The 14,433-nt window shown below is 48.2% G+C and overlaps 4 protein-coding genes across 4 annotated transcripts; 1 reads left to right on the top strand and 3 right to left on the bottom strand.

Annotated features, from left to right (window-relative positions):
• Positions 1-2,588: 2,588 nt before the first annotated feature.
• GLAREA_05535 (uncharacterized protein) lies at positions 2,589-3,044 on the bottom strand (the record flags this gene model as incomplete). The annotated part of the gene is made up of 2 exons (XM_008078824.1): positions 2,589-2,913; positions 2,950-3,044. The coding sequence occupies 2 exons, from the start codon at positions 3,042-3,044 to the stop codon at positions 2,589-2,591; spliced, it is 420 nt and encodes a 139-aa protein (XP_008077015.1).
• Positions 3,045-3,674: 630 nt separating this feature from the next.
• On the bottom strand, positions 3,675-4,811 carry GLAREA_05534 (uncharacterized protein; the record flags this gene model as incomplete). Its single annotated transcript, XM_008078823.1, has 2 exons — positions 3,675-4,236; positions 4,480-4,811. The coding sequence occupies 2 exons, from the start codon at positions 4,809-4,811 to the stop codon at positions 3,675-3,677; spliced, it is 894 nt and encodes a 297-aa protein (XP_008077014.1).
• Positions 4,812-4,965: 154 nt separating this feature from the next.
• On the top strand, positions 4,966-6,321 carry GLAREA_05533 (S-adenosyl-L-methionine-dependent methyltransferase; the record flags this gene model as incomplete). Its single annotated transcript, XM_008078822.1, has 2 exons — positions 4,966-5,327; positions 5,379-6,321. The coding sequence occupies 2 exons, from the start codon at positions 4,966-4,968 to the stop codon at positions 6,319-6,321; spliced, it is 1,305 nt and encodes a 434-aa protein (XP_008077013.1).
• Positions 6,322-7,041: 720 nt separating this feature from the next.
• Positions 7,042-13,313, bottom strand: GLAREA_05532 (Glycoside hydrolase/deacetylase; the record flags this gene model as incomplete). Its single annotated transcript, XM_008078821.1, has 13 exons — positions 7,042-9,758; positions 10,137-10,342; positions 10,656-10,779; positions 10,913-11,111; positions 11,232-11,361; positions 11,422-11,528; positions 11,651-11,705; positions 11,792-12,173; positions 12,229-12,296; positions 12,347-12,495; positions 12,547-12,608; positions 12,656-12,981; positions 13,054-13,313. 13 exons carry the CDS (start codon positions 13,311-13,313, stop codon positions 7,042-7,044), a joined length of 4,785 nt encoding a protein of 1,594 aa, XP_008077012.1.
• Positions 13,314-14,433: the final 1,120 nt, after the last annotated feature.

Genomic DNA, 14,433 nt, shown 5'->3' with positions numbered 1-14,433 from the left:
ACTATTTTCAACTAAAAGTAATCTGTCATCATTGAGAGGAAGCAATTCTGACAACTTTCCTCTAGCTTCCGCTTCATATCAAAGCTTACTGTAGCTGGTGAACTCAAGAGTAACGTCGGTCCTCTTCGAGTCATAGTGTCTTCGCAATTCCCATCCACTTGGTGATTTAGCCAACCCTCGCACGTAGATGTCTTTCCTGAGGTGCAGAATTGAAGAACCTTAACCATTGAAATTGTGATGTATGGTTTAAGGGTATATTCCAACCTACTCAGAGGCAGTTACGCTAGAATTGTCCTTGAGGTCAAGCGTACAAGGCACCAGAGAAGGAATATCTTCGTGAGGTATCACTTCTCATCAACTACTTGAAACTTCAAGTCTCAAGTTGTTGCTGCAACCATGCCCAAATGAGAATTTGTCACAAGCTCTGCCAAGATCGAAAGGTGACGGTGAGTATCCTCATCCAGTCTAGGTAAGTGTCATGGTAGACATGCGAAAATAGTCGGGAGTTTCTCTCTTTGCTGACTCAAAGCAGCTAGCAGTCACTATCGGTTCAACAATGATATGTAGAGCTCACTTCCAACAAGGAAAAGCACGATGAAATTCATCACAGGCTCTCGCTTAGCATTTGCTGCATTTCGAAGGGCAAGTTCATACAACACATGTACGGAAATTTATAGCCCCAAAGTATCAAGGTGAATTGAATCATTAACTTATTTCCTACTCACCTCGTCAACTAAAGAGTCAAGATCGGTTCCGTAGCACACGATCTTGCGGACGATATAAAAGGCCAAGTCCCCGAGTAATTAGCTAAAAATGTCTTCCTCTTTGCACAACCAGAACAACACAACCAGAACAACCATTGCAAACACCAAATCTCAAAATTAGAATATCTTCATTAATAAGATATTATCTTGTTCCTCGACTGGAATATATGATGCGCTTGCAAACATTCGGGAGAAATATATCCAACGAAATACCTGTCGCGAAACCAGAAAATAACATTACCTGGAACTCTACACATAAGCGTAAGTAGAGAAACCATCTCTTACGTATGAAATTCGCATACCTTGAGCCCTTCAATCACCAAAAAATCATTTTGCGTAAAAGCAAGTGTGCTGACACCTCATTTAGAAAATCTCAGCCGTATTTGGCCTTGCTCTATAAAGTTTGTCTTTCACCATCAAGTCAAGCATCCATCGAACATACAGCATCAGTACCGGAGCACGTTCATAATGTGTCGCGAAATCCACGTGGTATACAAAGGATGTTCCTGTCGCACTACATACTACAGAATCTGCAGCCGTGTCCTCGAGCAAAGCGCAAACTTCCAGTCGGCGGCGGTAGATAACGGGATGAGGAAGTGGCAGAATAAATGCATGAACAGATCTGGCAAAAGGGTAGTGAGAAGGATGAACGAGAATTGTGATGGGAAATGCTGCGTGCATAGCACGATCGTACCGAGCACAAGGACGAGAATCCAGGATGGGTATTTGGTGTGTTTCCCGGTGAATGTCCAAAGCGATATACAAGTCTAAGTTTCCTGACTAAACGAGTAGATGGCGAGACTCTAATTTTGAGAATACCAAAGTGCAACTTACGGAGCCGGAGCCTATTGTTTTCACTATTTCAATACAGTATGGCTTGTCACGACACCATGATTGAAGAGGCGCCGGAGGATGTCAGGTTTATTTTTGACGTATTCAGGAATTGTACATAAACAATGTAATCAGAAATGCCTTAAAATTGGAGTTTTTTCAACCCGTGGGGGGACACAATGAGGGCGGTTATGAGTTCCGATATTAGGCGGACGGTCGTGTCCGAACGAATGCTTAATCGTACTGCTGGAACTGTTAGATCTTAGGCCAACGAAACCATTGCGTTCATCACTGAGAAACGCCCTAATCAACGACTTCACATTGGACTGCTACCAGACAAAATAAGTCTCTAGACCCCCGCTTGTAATTAGTGACGGCAAGATATTGAGCACAAACATCGAAAACACCAGAGACAACTTTCCTTTTCGGATATAAGATAAAAATGTTATACAATAATTTTTTTGCAAAGTGTTGAAAGATACTCCAGCAGGTCTACGGTGGTAGACCAAGAATTACGATACATAATCAAATCCAAGAAAGGAAGTTCGAAAAGCCATGGAGCTTCGCTGGGAACATGCACGTACAGTTGAATCGGGAAACGTCTACGTTTGTCTTTCCCAACCGCCACGTTGACTTTTGTGGTAACTTGGTTGTTCCCGCCAGACGTGATGCAACACGTTCTTCACTCGTATGGTTTGTGCATTTAGGTCAGGGTTATTGCAGCGGTCAGCCCGGAATATGTCAAACCCCTTGTAATAAAGGGGGGTATTACCGCAGTTTGAACAATTCGGTATCCAGAAGTCTTCCAACGTGCTTCTACGGCACGATAGAAGAATCGGAAAGTCTGAGCATCTTCAGGCCGATATTTGCCTGTTGTGTCTTCGCCTTGAGAGGCAGAGACATCGTTGATGTGATTTGGAATCATCATACCGAAAGAGAACAACAATGCGTGAGATCATTACTCCTTGAGCGATTCGTCCAGTGCTTGACGTTTCACACAATACGGTATTGGTGTACGAGAAACATATCCAGCAGCCTGGGGAGGCAGATCTCCCCGAGCCCGAGGACGTGGACCTGGTATCGGTGTAAGAGGGATGACAGGTGAGATTCTCCACCATTGAGGTCTTCGCCTTTTCGTGTCTTGGTGAGATTTCCCAACAACCAAGAGTGCGGTACGCGTTCGGCTCGGGTGTTGGTGTCGAGTCGAGAGGAACGCAGAGTCGGGACCCGCCAATTTACCGGTGGTGTCTGGTCTAATAAAGCTCGCCCCAATTCGGAATACGGAGTACGATATACGTTCTGCTGAATCATTTTGTGCCTAAGAGTTCGATATATCAGCTCAGAGGGAACTTACCATGAACACCAGCTGTTCAAGTGCGGTTCGAGGCCATCTTTGGCGAGCAATTCGGTAGAAGCCTTTTCATCAACAGCGGCCTTCTTGCTGGGCATTATTTGAGCTCTAGTCTTCGCAAACTTGAAGTTCTGACCGAATTCCAGAACTCGACCGGCGTGGGATATTTCCCCCGGGTAATAATGATTAACTGCCAGAGTAAAAAGATATCACTACCGCCCTTTGGATCCTCGTGCGACGGCACCACTGCAGGACGATATTGGTGTATTGGAAAGCTGTCCCAAGGGAAGGAAACGGTCGGCGCATGCAGGAAACTCTGCCGCTGCAGTTCGTCGCCGGGGCTTCGAGAAGATAATTATCTGCGTGACCGCATGCGGTGACTCTGCCATGGCTGATTCTGACTGCCCGTCCATCCTGGTTGATTGTGTTTTCTATGCAGCGAAGTTGCTGCGGCTGGATTCCGGTTCATCTCCCATTTGCCAGAAGGTGCAGTAAGGGGCGTGAGCAGTTCTTTGTATTCTATGCTCACCTCGAGAAGCATGCCCACAGGCCAATGGCAACGTCTGCTGTCAAAGTCGGTTCCAGAGAACAGCGTCTTGGGTTTTCTCGACCGGATTCTGCTTGGTCGAATATTTGCGAGATTCGAGAATTATGCCCTCCTTCCGGCGCGGAGCCCGTCCCCCCATTGCTCCGTTCTGATGCAGTGTTCATGTGCCAAAGCCACGGAATCAGTTGTAAGGTGTTGTGCATGTTCCGCCGTGACCAGCGCACATTCCGTCGCAGCGGAGGTTCGATGAGGCTGGCGTGCGATGCGATGGACCCAGAGCAAGCGCAATAATGTTCGCGGTGGCATAGCAGTAAGACGCAAAGAAAGAAAGTATCATCATGGCCAGAGCATGGCTTTTCAATTCAGCAGTGCCTGGTCGTACCGTCGTACTCACTGCTACGGCCTCCCCCTCACTTTGCTTTCCCCTCTGGTCGAGGCCACTCCCGGAGCCGTCTTCACCTGTGCCGTTGTCACTCAGCCGGGGGCATGGCACTGGAATTTTCCTGGGATGATGGACCCAGAACCGAGCTGGTGGGGGGCGACGGGGTGGTGGTCGTGGCTCGATCGAGCTTGGTGTTGTTCGAGTTGGCGCACTGTGATACGGTGAAGCTGCGTTCTCTGCTTTCTCCGGGCGTCCAAGCGGCTTAGGCACATTTCCAGCAGGCTGGGATGGGTTGCGGGACCACTTCCATTCCAGGACAGTATTATTGCCCTGCACGACTTGTGCGGAGTTCGTGCTGATTCTGTATCGTCGCGTTTCGGTTCGGAAGACAATTTAGATGTAAATGTTGAATGTCGTGTGGGTAAAGTATGGATCTGGATGTTCTTGTGCTTTAGCATGTATTGATTTTGGTTGTACAGTATTGTAAAGTATTGTAAGCCTCGAGATTCATGGTGTTCCTCGTATCGACCAGCCAGTGGAACCAGTTGTCGGCGAACCTCGACTGCCATCTCGCCCCCGGAACCAGCATCGACCCATCGCTCACTGGGCCACGGCCCACTGGCGAAGAGAGCCCTGTGCAGCCTGTGGTCCCCATCTGGTCCTGGGTCCCGGTCCCTGTCGCTCTTCCTCCTGCAAGCAGGTGCAGGGCAAGCAGCAAGCGGTGCTCGCTCGCTCGACCGTCCAGACAGGGCCCGGCGAATTCAATGGCTCCGGCGCAAGACGAATATTAATAATTCTTCCCTTCTCCTCTCCCTCACGATGCCGACCTCCACCTCCACCTCCACCCTCCGTCTCGCTGCGCTTGCTTGCTTGGTTCTTCACACAGCTCCTATTTTTTCTTTCGCTTGCCCATTTTCCTTCACTCTTCACAACCATCCTGAATCCTCTTTCCGTGCTTCATTCATGGGGTTTGTTCGTGCTTAGGAGGATTGCATGCAACGGCTTGGATACATGGCTCTCCACTTTGAGTGACATTCGAACCCCATGACCCCGGATGATCGAACCATCTATCCCGATCTCGAGTCCTGTCATGACCATCTCATTGTCCCCCAAAAGATTACAAGACGAGGGTAGCAGAGACCGTATACGTTGGGCGAAACACGGTAGCTTCCAGAAGCTGGGTGGGTTGATGGTTCAGGAGCAGGAAATAGAGATGCCAACGGGGAAGCAAGACCTGGCCGAACTCAGCTGCTCCTCGGAAGGCTCCTCAATTCGCGACACATCGGATTTACCGACCCTGGAGGTGGACGATGAAATGGGGAATGTGCAAAGTAACATGTCGGATGGCGGTGATCGAGAAGAGAGAGAGGAAAGAGTGTACGGCGATTTTGAGGGAGGAGGGGCTGCAGCAAGAACCGTCTACCACCAACCGCTGGGTGACCAAGACACTGTGTAAGCCCGAGAAGGAGCTGCTTCTCTCTTCAACACTAATATCGATTCCAGAAATTCCACGCAATCTCTTTATGATTCTGATATCACCTATTTCATGATCCACGGCCGAAGATATTGCAAAGATTATTACATGCCAAATGATCAAGAGGAGCAGGACCGCACAGAAATCTTGCACACCGTCTACTTGTATCTCTTTGATCAACAGCTGACGACGGTGCGACTCCAAAACCCAACGAAAATATTAGATGTCGGTACTGGAACGGGTGAATGGGCCATGGCGATGGGTGACGAGTACCCAGACGCGGAAATCATTGGCACCGATATTGCCAAAATCCAGCCAAGCGCCGTTCCGCTCAACGTATTCTTCGAGATTGATGATGCAGAAGAAGAAGGAGGTTGGACCTGGCCAGAGGATGAGTTTGACTTGATTCATTTCCGGACGATGACGGGTGCTTTCAGATCTTGGGAAGAGATGTACAAATTATCCTTCAAGCATCTGAAACCAGGGGGTTGGATTGAGGTCATTGATTTCGACGATCACGGACAGCTGCTCTCCTACTTTGGTCCCGACAATACCATTGCAGAGTGGTTTCGCGCTATTGCTGAGGCGACTCGACTATCAGGACGACCACGAACGAGTAGCCATCTGGAGCCAGAAGTCCTCGAAAGATTGGGTTACGTAGACGTCAAACAGACGACCCACATGATACCGTTTGGCAACTGGCCTACCGATCCGGAAGCTCAATCTATAGGAAAGCATTTCCTGATTACACAACTGTGTGGTGTTGAAGCGATATGTCTTAGACCTTTGACTGAGGGTCTGGGATGGGATCCCAAGAAAGTAAGGAAAATCTGTCAAACGATTGTGGATAAGACTCGTGTGGTTGCATTGGATCCAACCAAAGCCAGCGGTATGGGCTTTCATGTGAAGTGTCTTACCGGTAGGAAACCGGGCGGTCCGCCTATAGAAGCTATGGAAAACGGCAGTGCTTGAATAACGACCACCTGAAGATGAAGATATGATGTACTAGAGCGCTAAGAATGATGACGACTTACGACTCATTCTATGGATACCAAAAGAGGTGGCTGGTCTTGCGACCAAATTGGAGTTTGGTGGCATATCGTTATTTTCTTCACTTTGTATTTGAGCCTGTTAGCTGCTGGCTGCTGTTCTTCGCCTCTCAACCCGCCCACTTCTTACGATGTTACGATTACGACCTGGAGGTTTCTCCTGCATTATTAAACGCCCTCGATGGCGTTGAGTTTCTGTCGTATTTCTATATTCTTATCTGGGGATGGATTGCATGTAGATACCCATTTATACGTTACAGCATGATGTTTCATAAAATGTTAAAATGAAATATAATTCCGAGATTTCTGAACAACTTACTCTTTCGTGCTTCCTTGTCACAATCTGTTGACCAGTGGTTTACCTGTATATTGTGCAAATAAGAGTAGCAAAGAAAATATGAAGAAAATGCGCGCCTAGAAATAAGGAAGCTGGCGCTTTACAGATAAATACAATGGTTCATCAGCATCGAAACAGGTCGTATCAATACCATCATAAACACATATCTCATGAACTATATATTATCATATTACATAAATAGTAAGAACATTCCACCTCCCCATCTATCGTCAATCATCAGGTCAAATATCACATCTCATCAAAATACAACCAAAATGTTCCCCACCAAAAGAGTCAATGGGTCGTTCAACCGCTCAAAACTCTCACATACCCGCCAGGGAAAAGTCCTTTCTTCCCCAGATATGTACCAAACCACCATTCCCCATTAACATCCCTAGCCTCTCCCACAATAGCACCTTTCGGAAAGCCCAACTCATCATCGGCACTATCGTCTGGATACCGACTCCACCGCGCCAAACAAGTCATGCCCGTCCCACCCTCCGCTGGAAACCCAGCGGCCTGGACGAATTCCTCAAAATTCGAAGGCGGGGTGTTCATTACATTGTTCGTGACGAGTTTGGAGTGCTGGTCTGTTTCACCCCAGCTCCATTTCGACAAATCGGGGTAGGAAGCGTGAGGGAACGGTTCACATTTTAGAAGATGGCCGCCTATGAGGTCGGATATGATGACCCGGCGTTGTCCTGAGTAACTCTTTTCGAACCCGATTATAATCATACGATGGCCTTCTAAGCAGCGACGCCAACCATCACCGCCATTTTCTGGGCTGATTCGGCGGGATGTCACGAGACGTGGGTAGCAGGTTGCGCAGATATCGTAGTCACCAGGTTGAGTGTTGGGGACTTTGGAGGTGCACTGTGGACAGTGAAAGCGATGTGATGTTGGAGAGATGCTACGGTGACATATATCGCAATTCGTAGAAAATGTCAGAGGCTGAAAGTGGCCAATACTTGCAACGTCCGGACCAGTAAGAATTGTAGCAGATGGTGGCATAGAATTGCCACGAGATGAGAGATTGGTTTCCGGCGTATCTAGCTCAGGAGGTCTATATGTCAACGGTAAAAGTGCGTGTGTGCACGATTTGCTTTGGTTAACACAATTGTTGCAGAATCCCCAATCACCTTCATTGCACGATTCGCAACGCCAATAGCATTCATTTGCCCACGCAAGACAATTCGCACAAAAGACACCGCTCTGAAGTCGTTTCATAGGATCTTGTGTTGTGAGTGTCTTGCGCCCTTCCGCCCCGCCTGGTGTTGTACTAGGTGGAATATATCGACTTGGGTATAGCATATGCGGCCGCTCTGTTGATGATGGAATTTCGCCGGATTGTATAAGGCTCTCCCACTTTGTCCATGCAAAACTACCAAATCCAAACCAGTGAAGACATCCTGCGCCAGATCTGAAACATGATAAACAGATATTGTAGTTTCCTCCATGACATTTAACACAGTTGTAGTGAAGTTCGTATTCGATGTGGGTTTTCAGACACCGCGCGCAATCTATGGACGGCTCCGGAAAGAGTGGCGCCCTGTTTCTATGAGTAGCTGAAGAAGATGAAGTCGGCCTTGTACTACTGGAGAGAGCGGTCGCTCTGTCAGAGAGCGAGGGATGGGGGGAATGCTTGGGCGATCGGTTTGGAGACCTATTTGGAGAGTGGGCAGGAGAAAGCGGAGCTGGCATCAACGTCTGGTCAACTGGAGAAGTAACGACAGCTAGAGAATTGTCGTTATTAGGAGCGATTATGACCGTCTCAACAGGGGGCGAGTGTTCTTGCGCGAGTGGACTTGGGTTGGTATGATCCTCTATCCGAGCAGCAGTGGATGTTCTTGGACTCGTATCAAGTCGATTCCGGGTTGGTTGTGAGCTTAACTGAGTGATTGGATCTGTTGATTGTTGTATGCTAGGATCTGTGGCACTTCTTGACGTCGTTGGAGGACGGCGATTACTGACGTCTACAGATTGTCTTGAGTTGCTTAAGTCTGTCGAGGACCTTGCTGCGGGTCTTGCTAAGGCTTCTGTCACTGGAGTGGGAGCGGTAGAGCTTCGACTGCTGCTTGTAGTCCTTCTCCTGCGTCGTCCTTCGTCGCCAGAACGAACGTCTAGGCGATTCGGCTGCGACGCACTCATGGATGGTGGTGGCCGACTCTGATAGTCACTTTGACTAACAGAGCTGGTTGTTCTAGAATGCACTCTTCCCGGATTCCTGCCCTCATCACCCGAGGCCTCTCTTGAATTGTTAGCCGAGCTCCTGGCCTGACGTCTGCGGTCACTCGACCTCTTCCTGTCTCTTTCCTCCTCGGCTTTCTCTTCTTGTCTCCTCCTGAATGCTTCCGCTATCCTCTCACTAATCTGGTCTTCTTGGTTGACATCAATGTTTTCTAGATCAATTCCATCCAGCAAACCCTCCTCTCTTATTTGACGAAGAATCTCTTCTTCCATTTCGTGAGAATCCACGTCAGATGAACTAAGAAGTGATCGTAGTGATGATTGATGCTCGATTTGTCTCGCTGCCGATCTCCGTGTATCTTCATTTCTTCTGCTTGCTTCACCGTTGCTAGGTCTTCGTCTTCGCTCCTCGATACGATCAGACTCTGGTCTCAAAGCACTACCGTCCGGATCTCTCCTTCGTTCCGAGTCTGCTTCCCGCCGTCTTCTCCTTTCTCGATCCTCGCCGCCTCTGCCGTCCCGACTTCTGTTATCTCTACTCTGCTCTCGCCCTGGCTGAGGCCTCGAGCTGTGCGATCTCGACTCATCCGCTCGTCTTCTTTCCCGTCTGTCAGTTGACCCTTCGCTCACACCACCAACACCCGCCTCCCTCAAGCTGAGGCCTCTCACTTCCTCCATCAATCTTCTGTCCTCATCTTCAACTCTCCTCTCTCTGAGACTCTTCTCCTTAGCCTCTAATTTGGGCAATATTTCATCCCCTACGGTATATTTCTTGGCCAGTTCCGCTATTTCCTCCTTCGTCCTACCCTTACTTGGGTCTTTCGTCAACACCATGTCTACCAATGTTGTCACCGTCGCATTGTGCTTCGTGTCTCGTACATGCTCGCGGCATGATGGGCATGTGTACGGGGTTATACCTGCTGGAAGAGGATTTGACGAGTTGCGCGAGCTGTTGAGTTGGAAGCCAAACCACTCCTTGAGGCATGAGCCACAGAAAGTATGCAGGCAATCAAGGAGTGTGAGGGGTTGGTAGAGGATCTCCGTGCATATCTAGAACCAAAAAAGACGTATTAGCATGAGTCGAGTAGGTCTAGAGTCGAGGGAGCATGTGCGCGAAGCAGGCGCAAAACGCATTCCGCACGATGCGATATAGTCAAGGAAGAATTCCTTGGCCGGGATGATAACTCCGCAACATATCGCCGGGAGCGACTTACTGAGCAGGTCAGTTCCTTCTCCAAATCCATCTCCCAAGTTTGATTTTGTGATTACCAGCTCCTGTATCCCGATCGTGCGAAGGGTTCGGACGGAATACTTGTACGAGGTGCGACTAGAGGAGAAGTTCTTGGGTGGTCCCGTATAAGGCTGGGCATCAGTGGCGGTTCCGTGCTTCTGCATGCGAATGCAGCGCTGACGAGAGAAGCTAATCTGACAGCACATAGAATTGGTTTTACGAGAACATTCGGTGTAGGGGCGATCTACAATGGAGAGGCGAGTCTGCAGTTTGTGATTGTTTGCTGGAGTTGCTGATTGTTGATCAACCTTGGTGGGGGCGTTCTACCCGAGGCTCGTGTTCCTTTCCTTGAATGCTTCCCAGGCTCGCGGTGGACAAAATAAGTGGCAGTCAAAACACGGTATTTCTTCGATTAAGTTGACGAAATCTCGTTATTTAGTGGATTAATTTGGGACAATATGAGATATTTCGTGTATTATTTTGAGTAAATAAAGCTTCTTACGCTCTGTTCGAACTCGACTTGTGTAGTCCAAGTTTATTACGTAGGTGATTGACACTTAATTTGTCCTCCGCGAGCCAGGTTGGTTCACGGACAGGATATTTGATGTATATTACGAAAGGATTCACTAAGAGGTGATAAAATTATAATTTGCAGGCTTGTCTCATATTCCGTTACTAATCGCACGGATATTGGCGTGCATTAGATACGAAACTCCACTACCCAACTTCCCCTGTTGTATAATAGTAGTTTCCTCGTACCCAGCATGTGGGCTGTACTTGTAGTTGTCCGGCTAGGCGTCTCTAGCAGGACTTCTAAAAGACGCTGCCTAGCATTGGTTTCGCTAATCCTCGCCAGCGTAACACAGGTGTGCTCCCTACGAACAACTCCCTCGGCCTGGCTGACATCCAGTTCCGCAGTAAGCTGCCGTTGACCCGCAGAAACTATATTGGCTACAGCCTATAGAAATAGTTTAGCATATGGTTTGATAATTGCCCCTAGAGCTAACAGCCGTGTGTAAGGAACCCAATGTTCCGTGACAACTGGCGGTTGGTTCTTGAAAGAAAGAAGGTTACTCACAGTTACCAAACGTTGAGCCTTTACATGTAACTGTGTTTGAACACGATCCGTCCGTACTAATTGCTTGTGTTGGTGCGGTCGAGGTCGGCTTCGTTGTAGATGTGGAAGTCTTGGTCGACGATGTTGAGGTCTTGCGAGTATATCAGTTCAATGCTCAGTAACAAGAAGAACATGTGGCTTTGGGAAATACAGTAAACCGAAAGGGACAGAGAAATGACTGTGGTCAAAAATCGCAATTTGGCCTACCTTTGTTGTGCTTGCAGAGCCACCACTACAAGTTCCGAATAAGGATTGACACTAGAGCAAATTAGTATTCCTCTTTCTTGTTGGCTTTAGAGCCAGGAGCCGTGTCTGAGGATCGAACTTAAACACCAAAGACAAGAGTTCAAAAGGGAGTAGAAAGGGAAAGGTTTTCATACCCCGGTACCGCAGTAGCCTGAAGTGCTTCCACAATATCCGTATTGGGAACAACAGCTGTGCAAGTTAGCAATTGTGCTTCACGTTAACTCTAAAGCGATAATAGCAGCTTGAAAGGTAGACCATAGGTAGGGATTACATACTTTCCAAAACTTGATCCCTGGCAGGTGATAGTTCCACCGCAATTGCCTTCAACGCTTACCGTTTTTCCAGTGGCTGTAGGAGTAGAGGCAGTGCTAGTCGTGGTGCCTGTCGGAACAGCCGAACCTGCTGCACGATACCAGTTTGCTTGTGGATCCGCGAGGCAGTCCCCAACCGTGACAGCTCGGTACCCACGTGATGACAGAGAAGCCAAAATATAATCTGTAAGGTTGTACACCGTCTGGTACTGGATATCATGTTCTATCTGAAGGAAGTTGTCGACCGCCTTGTTGCTAGGGTTGATCGCACTGTCCCATATGTTTTTGGATGTTTGAATTTGGTCCGGGGTAGAGTAGATATAGCCAGCAGTATCCAAGTCAAAGTCTGAAGGTTATATCAGTGAGAAGTCATATATATGATGAAGGGGGTGGCGACGTACATGTGACGTGGTACCCAAGGGTCGCAAGTTTTGCACCACAGGTTGCGTTGCACTCAGAATAAGGAGGTCTATAATTTTCTTAGCGAGTTCTTTGTAATTACCGCTAAAAACCAACTACCTCATGTATGTTGGGAAATATCCAAGAATGTTTCTGAAAGCCATTTCATTGTATACGATTTGGTTCTGGAAAGTGGTTGGGTCCAGAGAGGTGAGGTTCTGGTGTGACCACGTGTGAGATGCAACTTGGTGGCCCTCTGTGATCATACGCTTTGAATGTTCTTTAGCTTAGATGATTAGGTCGGGTATGAGGACGCCTACCTTGATTAGATTTGACCAAGAAGCTGTGGTATCAATTGCTCCTTTTCCAAGATTATTGCCAGCTACTTTGATTAGTCGGTTGCCCCATTCCCCTGAACTGTAAGCATACTTATGAAAAAGGTAGCCTTAGCATTGTACACCTTGAGCTTGTCAAGTAAATCCGACGTATATAGGTAGGGTCCATCGTCGAAAGTCAAGGCGATGTCTGCAGTCACCTTTGGTGAGTCTCTGCGAAGATGAGGACATTGATCAAACATACCTCCAGCAACACTACAGTCATAGATTCCCGCCCCTCCATAAGGCACACTCCCAACTTTCGTTCGAGCGATGCTCGATGTCGAAGTGCCGGCTGGGATCTTGTTTCCATCGCATCCCGGGCCATATGCTAGTTTACAGTCTGGAGCGTTGCAATACTCTGATGTTGTACCGCAGTAACTAACACCGCCTGTTAGTACGCGCGATATGTCCGCACGATTGACTTCGCCAATTCATAGGAACAGAAAATACCCAGAATCCGAACAGCAGCCCGTTGTGCACTTTCCAAACCCAGGACCGCATCGACCGTTTGAATCTTGTCTCTCCTCCACCATTCGTTCCTCAGGAACCACTACAGAAGCTGCTTGAGGCAATGCATTTCGTGCCGCTAACTCTGATAAAAAGTGTCTCCCGCCTAGAAGCTGAGGGACAACTGCATTAACGTCACCAGCAGCTGAATGAGCACCCACGGTGGACGCCAGGCCGCCCACAAGAATGGCTGAGTATCTCATGGTGGAAATAATTATGTATTATTATTCGAACCACTGTTCGATTGACGCGCAGATAAACGAAGGACTGCGACTATCCGATCAGGCTGTTCAGCAAAGAAGGGAGTCGTTCGACTAGTGGTGCAGGGCAGAAAGGAAGAAAGCGAAAGCGAAAGCAGCCAGTTCGTGAATCACAACCCTCCTCTTGTACCATCGGGAAATAAACAACTAGCATGCACTGCACAGACAACGCACATCGAAGAAAAATAAATACGAATCCTGGGGTGCATCATAAACTATCAGTGTGGTCATACAGCCTACTCTTTGGCCACTCGCAAAGCCAAGAGCAGGATGTGGACCCATGTTGAGCGAACTGACAGAGACATAGCTAGCCTGGGCCTGGGTACTCGTACATATCTATATATTGGTGGATGTCCAGGGAGAATCCCTCACCTACGACGCAGGGCTGATCACTGGACCGCATGCGTCTGGTAGATAATGTAGTGCCCAGCACGACCGAAAATCGATGATTTTATGCGTGCCGACATGTTGGTCCCCTCGTCCTACGGAAGAAGAGTTCGACATGCAGGAGAGCTGCAGCGGAGAACTCGTAAGTTCATTTGAGGCGCTCCATATTTAGAATCTTGGAAGTCCCAGCGAGCAGACCAGCGAGCCTCAGTAATCGACTGGTCCACTCCGAAGAACTCGCCAAAAAGAGCAGATCTTCGTCCGAAATGTCATCGGAAAGGGGCGATGAAATGAACGTTTATGCCACGCTATTTCTCGAGTTAGCGTTATTCTGCTCGGACAGCATTACAATACTGACAGGAACTGACCGCTCTGGAAACGACTTTATTGCTTCCTTTGAGATACTTGCTCCGAGTCGAAGATATACTTGAGTGGCTACGAGGCAATAACTTCGTACCAAATAGCATGGGCTCAGGTGGTGGATAGGTTTCTTGGAGATTGTGTCGTGACTCGTGAGTTGCAGTGTCACAAACGCAGGTCAAATGGAGTGGCCCTTGGCAGCCTAAATCCTCGCTTGCGACGACCAAAGACTCCAAGACCGAAAGCCCCTTAATTCTCAGGAACACTGATTACAGCATGGCCTCTGTTGAACACTTAATAACTTGAAAAAGAATCG

The sequence above is a fragment of the Glarea lozoyensis genome (genome assembly GCF_000409485.1).
Source record: "Glarea lozoyensis ATCC 20868 chromosome Unknown GLAREA10, whole genome shotgun sequence".
Taxonomy (NCBI): Eukaryota; Fungi; Ascomycota; class Leotiomycetes; order Helotiales; family Helotiaceae; genus Glarea; species Glarea lozoyensis.
The sequence above is the reverse complement of the archived record's forward strand: the minus strand, read 5'-3'. Positions and strand labels throughout refer to the sequence as shown.